General features: G+C 49.1%; 1 protein-coding gene across 1 annotated transcript; it reads left to right on the forward strand.

Annotated features, from left to right (window-relative positions):
- The first annotated feature begins 1,393 nt into the window (after window positions 1-1,393).
- Window positions 1,394-3,687, forward strand: LOC120643699 (putative disease resistance protein RGA4). The gene is made up of 2 exons (XM_039920155.1): window positions 1,394-1,995; window positions 2,289-3,687. The coding sequence occupies exon 2, from the start codon at window positions 2,359-2,361 to the stop codon at window positions 3,379-3,381; it is 1,023 nt and encodes a 340-aa protein (XP_039776089.1). The 5' UTR covers window positions 1,394-1,995; window positions 2,289-2,358; the 3' UTR covers window positions 3,382-3,687.
- The last annotated feature ends 4,762 nt before the right edge of the window (window positions 3,688-8,449 follow it).

An 8,449-nucleotide genomic window follows, 5' to 3' on the forward strand; every position in this document is an offset into this window, starting at 1 on the left:
TCTCTCTTCCAAATTGGCAAATTCATGTTTGACCACCATAGCATGCGACGGGTTGCATATGACGCCTCCAAGGCACTGCCATTTGGACCCGCATCGCCTGCACATCTTCTTCAGTTGGACGCCAAGTTAGGACTTAGAGGAGATGCTCGGGGATTCCATGTGCGCCAGCATTGAAATACTAGGTCGGAAGGAAACAGGGAATTCCGGCATTGTGGCAGGTTACAGGGCCGCGGCGTGATAACTACTGAATGCTCAAGTGACAGAGGGGACGTCCGGCAACCAACCGGATTAGCGTGGCAGTAGGCAGCGGCACAGCTGGGGTCAAGGTCATCTTGGGCCTTTTTGCAATGACGCGCATCACAGTTGCCCGCGCCTGCGTGCCAAGTCATTGTGCAAGCACGGTGCTCACAGCCAGCAGTACTTTTTTCTCATAACAAATCAGCACCAGCCACAAGTCACAGCCAGCCAGCCGAACAAAGTGGAGCTTCTCGAGCCCACATCCAGCAAGGAAGCTCCAGCCTCTTCACGTGAATCGCTACAGAAATGGAAAAATAGATATCCGGATCTGTATCCGAGCGAATCCGATCTGTTTCCATCTTTGCAGCTTGTCATCGTAAGTAAAACTTTCAAACAAAAATGTACACAAGCATTCAAAAATAAAAAAATATTCCTTTTAAAAGGCAAAAGCTATATATTACGTCAATATACACCAAAAATATATTTCGAAATGAGATATTCCAAAAAAACACGCCATATAATAGGACAATGGAAAAATTATAATGACATTGTAAATAAAACTTGCATACATAAATTTCTTTCTGTGTACTTCTTCTGTTCCAAATTATTGGTCAATTTAGTTTTTTCTAAGTCAAACCTCTCTAATTTTTACTAAGTTTATAAAAAATATGATAATTCTCAAAATAATAAATACATATACTATCAATACAATTTTTATGGTGAAACTAATTTAGTATTGTAGATGTTGTTTTTTTAAACAAACTGAGTATCACAATAAACCTAGCTAGCTGCGCTATTTGCGCGGGCCATGTAACTAGTTTATTTTATTTCATGTTCACGAGTGGTCATCATAATTAGGAGATTGTTTAGGATATGATTGGGATACAAAGTGAATATAGTGGTAAAAAAGAATCATAAAAAATCCACTTTCTATCAGAATCTGTAAAAGCGATGATGCGCTGATCAGGGTAAGGGGGCATTGATGCTGGGTATGTAAGTGCAGAATTAGGTTCTTGTCGGGAGGTCTAATCTGCTGGTTGCTTCTTCATCAAGATGCATGGAATGTGTGCGTGGGCGTGGAGGTCGTAGGTCATTTACGTGTCGTGACTCATTTTCCGTGACCATTAGCCACCCTGTATATATACGAGGAAGCAGAGCAACATGTGACGTGCGTGCTGACAAGATGAAGCCAACTCGATCTAGTTACTGCAACCGTTAGCTAGCACTAGCACTCAACAAATTTTCTTGACCGTTTATGTAACTTTTAATGCAGAGCTCGACTTCTTTGCTCTTGCTGTTTGAATAGGGCCAGGATAAATAAGGGGCCTCCTATTTTCTTGTTAGCGCTAGAGGCCTGCCATTATTCACACTTGCCACCTCCCACGGTCCTCAATCCACCAGAATCATCCTTCGATCCCCCCAACTCAAGCAGCCAACGAAGCCACAGCAAACCCCAGCAGGTTCATGGCCAGCTATGGAAGTTCATGGCCATAACGACCTCGTGTTGCAACCAAAAGCCCTCCTCTCTTCTTCGCCTTAGTCGACTTCATATCGTCCCCCAACACCGGCCTTGTGCGATCCTCGCCGTCGGCCCTCACCACCACACCGCCTCCATCGAGCAGTAGTCGCGTATTTCGCCGACGACTACTGAGGCAAGATCCGTCCACCTCCGATCCAACACTGCACAACAACAAATCCCGTTCAACAAATAACACTGGTGGTATCAATTCCAGTCACCGCTCAACTCGTCGGCCTCAGGTCAGTTTCCTAGCTTGACTGTTAGTTTGAGCAATTTGCCATGCATAGCTCTGCCTCTTCTTCCCTCTTTATGTTTGAATTGGGCCAGGATGAATCAGCTGAGGCCTTCGATTTTGCTCCAATTTGTCAACTGCATCATGTAGTATCAGTATCATCGGTATAATAAACAAGCAAAAAACCAGAACTTTAGCATCCGGCTTTGTTCAAGATAAGAGAATACTTAATGCAAGCAGAACTCTAGATAATAGAATTAACGGCCTCTCATGCTGACGTTTGGTCTAATTTTATTATAGGAAAAACCAAAGCTAGATAGCTGCCACTAATGGCGGCGTCCTTGATGCTTTGGCATCCTACGTCCAAAACATGCTGACAGAGATGGCCAAAGAAGAGGTGTCTATGCTGCTGGGTGTCTCCGGGGAGATCCACAAGATGGGTGTCAAGCTTGCGGACCTCAAGAACTTCCTTGCCGACGCCGACAGGAGGAACATCACTGACCAAAGCGTGCAGGCATGGGTGAGAGAGCTTCGGGACACCATGTATGAGGCCATGGACATCCTTGATCTGTGCCAGCTAAAGGCCATGGAACAGGGTCCAAGACGGGACATGGGGTGCTTCAACCCCTTGCTCTTCTGCATGCGCAATCCCCTCCACGCACATGACATCGGAAGCCGCATCAAGAAGCTTAATCAAAGGCTAGATGACATCAAGGCCCGTAGCACGTCATTCAACTTTGTCATCCTCAGTTCCTACGAGGATAGTGGAAGAAAGGTGGTATCAGCTGCTTATCCTAGTACCGTTGAAACTACAGGAGGGCTCGACGAGTCAGGTTTGGTAGGTGAAACGATCGAGGAGGAGACAAGAAATCTAGTGGATGTGCTAATAAAGGATGAGCAAACCCATAAAGAATACCACAAAATTATGGTTTTTGCTATTGTGGGACCTGGCGGGATTGGCAAAACTACCCTTGCCAAGAAGGTCTTCAACAATGACATCATTCAACAAGTGTTCGCTAAGAAAATATGGTTAAGTGTCAACAAGGACTATAATGACACTGAGATATTGAAAAGAGCTATTACCGAAGCTGGTGGGAACCACCATATAGCCGGAAATACAAAAGCCACGCTAGAGCGAACCCTCGTAGAAGCCTTGAAGGGACATAAGACCTTATTGATAATGGATGATGTTTGGGACTGCCGTGCATGGGATGGTGTGCTCCGAACTCCGCTGGTCAATGCTACCCTAGCTCATGGCATCCGAATCCTCCTCACCACAAGGCATGACACAGTTGCGCAAGGGATGATGGCGGAGAAGCCCCATCATCATGTCAATAAACTTGAGCCCGAAGATGCATGGTTGCTGCTCAAAAAGCAGGTTCGTAAAAATTAACCCATGGTTTGAAAAATTCCTCTTGTTTCAGTTTTTTATTTACACATCACGCTTGATAGTTGCATCGCATTAATTAGCTTCACTGCTTAGCTGCATTGTTCAGAACAGGATATATCGATTCTACACTAGTAATAACTTCAAAACTCTAAAGGGACAAAGTGTCAGCTAATGTTATAAAGCTGATGCAGACTAAGTGGGGCAGTTCGTCACGACTTCCTAAAGCATATTTAAAGCTTAATCAAAACTTTGGACTACCTATCAACCCGTGCTCTTGCACTTGCTAATTAGAATTAATATAAAATGAAACTTATAGCTAATAATTATAATTATCTATCTCACACCCTCTTTCATCTATTAAAATACACATTTATCACTATCTAGTTGCAATAGATTTTATTTTGCATCACACCTCTATGTGTGTTTGATATATATTTAATTGAGCCATTTGTTTGTGAACCGGTATTTTTAACTCTTCCATCATACATAAATACATGGTGGCGCATATGGTGAGTAGTATTTTGTATAAATAATAATATATTAGTTTGCGCCACAAAACCAAGGAGGCGGACGGCGGTTGAAGACGCCAAGCCGTGGAGGCACGGGCGTCGGTCTCGGGACTGGCGGAGGCGACGGGCGTCGACGGCGTCTAGAGCCTCGCTGCGGGCGAGGAGGTGATGGGCGTCGGCCGGCGTCTAGGGCCGTCAGATGGCCGAGGCGGGAACGGCGTCTAGGGCCACGGCGTGGAGGCGGGAATCTTCCCGCGCGTGAGGTTTTGGCGGTTTTCTCAAAACCGGCCACCTACTCGGGTTTCGCGGATCCTCCAAAACCGCGGACTGGATCTTCATCAAGACGACGAAATCGCGGAGAAGACTTCGTTTCGAAGAAAGAACCTCGGCCGTCGGATGAGATCGTTGTACAGGGGGTGCTGCAGGCCAACCGGTCTGACCGGTCCCTGGCACCGGTCTGACCGGTCTAACCAACCGGTCTGACCGGTCCAGCATACCGGTCTGACCGGTCCCGCGGGTATAAATACCCCTTCACTTGTGTTAGGTTAATTGCGGCTTTTGTAATCTGTTCGTGGACTCTCTGTTTCTCCAGGCCGCCGCCCCTGTGTTCTCCTCCCCCTGTTTCTCTCTTTAGAGTATATTTGTCCATGGATTGTGAAAGTTTGTATTGGATTTGATTGGGAAAGGAGGCCCCATCCTCCTTGTGCCCTCTGGGCTTTTGATTCAATCCAATCCCGTCCCTCTTGTGCTTTTTGTGATGGATTTTCATTTTGGTTTTGATGCACTCGATTGCGACGGTTCGTAGGGCTCTTTGGAGTGATTCCTGTGCTTCTAGCTTCATGTCAATCCCTCTGGAATCATGAGCTCTTCAGATTTGAAGTTTTCGAGTAGTTGAGAAAACCCCGATCCCTTTTGATCTCCCCCATAATTCTCTAGATTCATTGATCTTCAGGCCGAGATCTTTTGGGGATATGTTCACGGGGTAGGGACGAAGCAATCCCCCAAGTTTCATCGATTTTCGTGGTCGTTTGCTCAAGATTCACCGTTTGAATCCATTTTCTCGGGGGTTTTCTGGGTGCTACCAGTCAGACCGGTAGGACAGACCGGTCAGACCGGTCTGCTCTTTTTGAACAGACACGACCGGTCAGACCGGTCCATCGCATCGGTCAGACCGGTCCTGGCAGATCAGTCCTGAAGTTTTCCCACTTTGCTTCCGATTCGCTTCGTGTTTTCGTTCGCTGGTTCGAGGCCTTTTGTGTTGGTTTAGCTCTTCAATAGCTACTCCAAACTTTGGTCAGAACGTTTGAGGGATTGGGCCATTTTGGGATATAGGCCGACGGTTTGAATTTCGGAAGAAATTTTGATCGGCTCCCATTCACCCCCCCCTCTGGTCGCCGGCTTCGGTCTCACAATTGGTATCAGAGCTTGGTTGAGGTTTTCAGTACCTTAACCGGTTCGAAAACCACTCGGCGACCATGGCAAGTCTTGGTAAGATCCCGGTGTTTTCCGGCGAGGACTATGCCTACTGGAAGGTTCGCATGAGAGCCTTCCTGCAGAGCATGGGAGCCGATGTCTGGGAGATTACCACGAACCAGCTTTACGAGGTGCTGGCTGTTTGGACCACGCCTCTTCAGGTGACCCAGCACGAGGCTAACGCCAAGGCTGTCAATGCCTTGTTCGCTGGCGTCTCTCGTGCGGAGTTCTCATGCGTCCAGGGTTTCCAGGAAGCCCACAAGATTTGGACGTGCCTTGAGAACTACCACGAGGGTACACCTCAGGTGAAGGCCAGACTGTTTGAGACTCACCGGCGTGAGTACGAGAACTTCACACAGGAGCCGGGTGAGAGCATTGACCTGATGTTCAATCGTTTTCAGTCGATTGTGAACAAGGTCAATGCGAACAGATCTGCTGGTGCCCTTGAGTACACAGAGCACGAGAAGGCCCTCAAGTTGCTTTACGCACTTGATCGCTCTGTGTGGGATCTCAAGGTGAACACCATCATTGAGTCTGCTGGCTATGAGACTCTAACGGTGAACGAGCTTTTCAGCAAGCTCAAGGCCACGGAGGTGGATAACCAGACACGAGCCAAGCTCAATGGTGCCCCTCCTTCCAAGAGCGTCGCTCTTGTGACTGGCCCAGGTGGATCGAGCTCTAACGCTAACTCTGCTCTTGGCTTTTCTCTTGCCTCTTTGCCTTCTGTTTCAGATGAGCAGCTGGAGACGCTGGGCGACGATGACTTGTGCCTTCTGATCAGCAAGTTCCAGCGCGTCTACCACAGCAGGCAGAGGAAGAAGAACCCCGGGTGCTACAACTGCGGCGATCTGAACCACTTCATCGCCGATTGCCCCAAGAAGTCCGGCGGTGGCCAGAACAACTCCTTCGACTACTACCGCCACCGCCACCGCGACGAGGGAGGCTCCAACAAGGAGCGTCGGCGCCACAAGCACCGCAGTCGTGACCGGGGAGGACGCTTCGGCAAGGAGTCGCTCAAGAAGCACTTCCAGTACAAGGCCAAGAAGCGGGAGAAGGCCTTCCTGGCGCAGCTCAGCGACCTCAATAAGAGCTCCGACACTGACCGCTCTTCTTCACCGAGCTCCGACGACGACGACAAGAAGAAGAAGAAGCGGGACAAGGAAGCCGCCGGCTTCATCGGCCTTTGCTTGGCGGCCGGTCGACGCAAGAGCTTCTACACCATGGCGGGCGAAGCCGATGGTGCTCGTGCGTCTTCAGGTGGACACGCTACACCGACGCACTCCGGCTCTTCTCCTGGATCCGAGAGCGATTCAGAGGTAAACTCCACGATCGACCTGCTTGATACAGAGGTTAGGGAGTTGTACGCCACTCTCGACAACCAGAAGAGGCTGCTTAAGGAAGCAGCTAGAGAGCGTAGAAAGCTTAGGGCTGAGCTTGCTTGTACTAGGGAGAAGTCTAGTGAGGATGAGTGCACTGGCTGCATATCTCACATGAACGATCTTGTTGCTCTCCGTGCCAAGCATGATGAGAACGTCGCGGATTTAGATGTTGCTAAGATTTCGCTTGCTGACGTTTCTCATGAGCTCGCTAAGGCCAAGCATGAACTAGAACTGGTTAAGGATGCTCCTATTGTTAGCGATGCGCTTGAATGCGAGGAGTGTCCTATATTTATGTCCGATCTAGCTTCGTTGCAGTCCAAGTTTGCTACTGTTGTGTGCGAGCTAGAGGAGATGAAGTATAGGCCAGTTTTGCTTGGTGCTTGTAAGCTTTGTCCCACGCTTAGGTTGGAGCTAGAGGAGAAGAACGCTTTGATCAAGTCTTTTGGAAAGACTAAGGTCATAGAGTCTAGGCCACCTATTGACTGCTCTGTTTGCCCTGGTTTGATCTCTGATTTGGATAATCTTGCGGTAGAGAAAGCCAACCTGGAGAATGAGAATACCTATCTTAGAGCGATTCTTAGTTGGGTTTCTGCTAGTGAGCCGCAGTTGGGCATGATGATCAAGCAGTTTAAGCGTGGTGATGGGTTTGGGGTCGGTTACACATACACGAAGTCAGACTTTGACAGGTTGTATGGTAAGATAGGCAAGGCTGCTGGAAACACTGCTAGCACGAGCACACAGCCTTCGCTTGTTGACCCCGCGGATGGTGTGCTTAAAGAACCACCGAAAGCACCTCCGCAGAAGCAGGTTTGTGTTCCAAAGCCCAATGAGCTGAGGAACTCCCTCGACACGCTCCCTGCTACCACAGCCCAGGTTGCCCAGAAGAAGAGGGCTACTCCTCCCCATCCGCAGGCTAGGCCTCCACCTCCCAAGCGTGAGGTGAGGTACCACTGCGAGTTCTGTGATAGGGAAGGTCACCTGGAGGAGTTTTGCTTCAGGAGGAAGCGGGCTGTGAGGAGAGAGCAGGAGAGACGGAACGCGGACATGTACTCTGCTCGGGTGCATGGTCCTTCTAGGCGAGATGCTAGGGCGCGCCGTGTAGGTGGAGGTCAGGGAGACGGTGGTGGTTACCGTGCTCCAGCGGGTGGTCGCTTTGCCGGCCGTGCTCCTGGTCGTTTTCAGTACGGCTATGGACCACGTGACCGAGGCTTTGGAGGAGGTTTTGAGGCTCCACGCTTTCCTCGCGGTAGACGGGACGAGGGATACGCTTTGTCTGGTTTTGCTAACCCTTCTGTAGAGCAAATGGCTCGACACTAGTTTGCTTCTCACTTTGCTAACCCCAGTGTTGAGACATTTGCTCACCCTTTGTCTCACTACTGATGTGCAGGTCGGAGGCTTGGAGAACAGGTGGATCATGGACTCCGGTTGTTAGCGCCACATGACCGAAAATGACAAATGGTTCTCCAGCCTCACCCCGATGCGCTCAAAGGAGTACATTGTGTTCGGGGATAATGGAAGAGGAAAGGTACGTGGACTTGGCGCTGTTCGAGTTTTTGATCGCTTTACCCTGAGAGAAGTTGCTTTGGTTTCGAATCTTGGTTTTAATTTGCTCTCTGTCTCGCAACTTCTTGATGAGGGGTTTGAGGTTCGCTTCAAGGAGGGTTGTTCGCATGTTTTGGATTCCAGGGGAGATTTGGTTTGCCGGATTAC

The sequence above is a fragment of the Panicum virgatum genome, chromosome 8K (genome assembly GCF_016808335.1).
Source record: "Panicum virgatum strain AP13 chromosome 8K, P.virgatum_v5, whole genome shotgun sequence".
NCBI lineage: Eukaryota > Viridiplantae > Streptophyta > Magnoliopsida > Poales > Poaceae > Panicum > Panicum virgatum.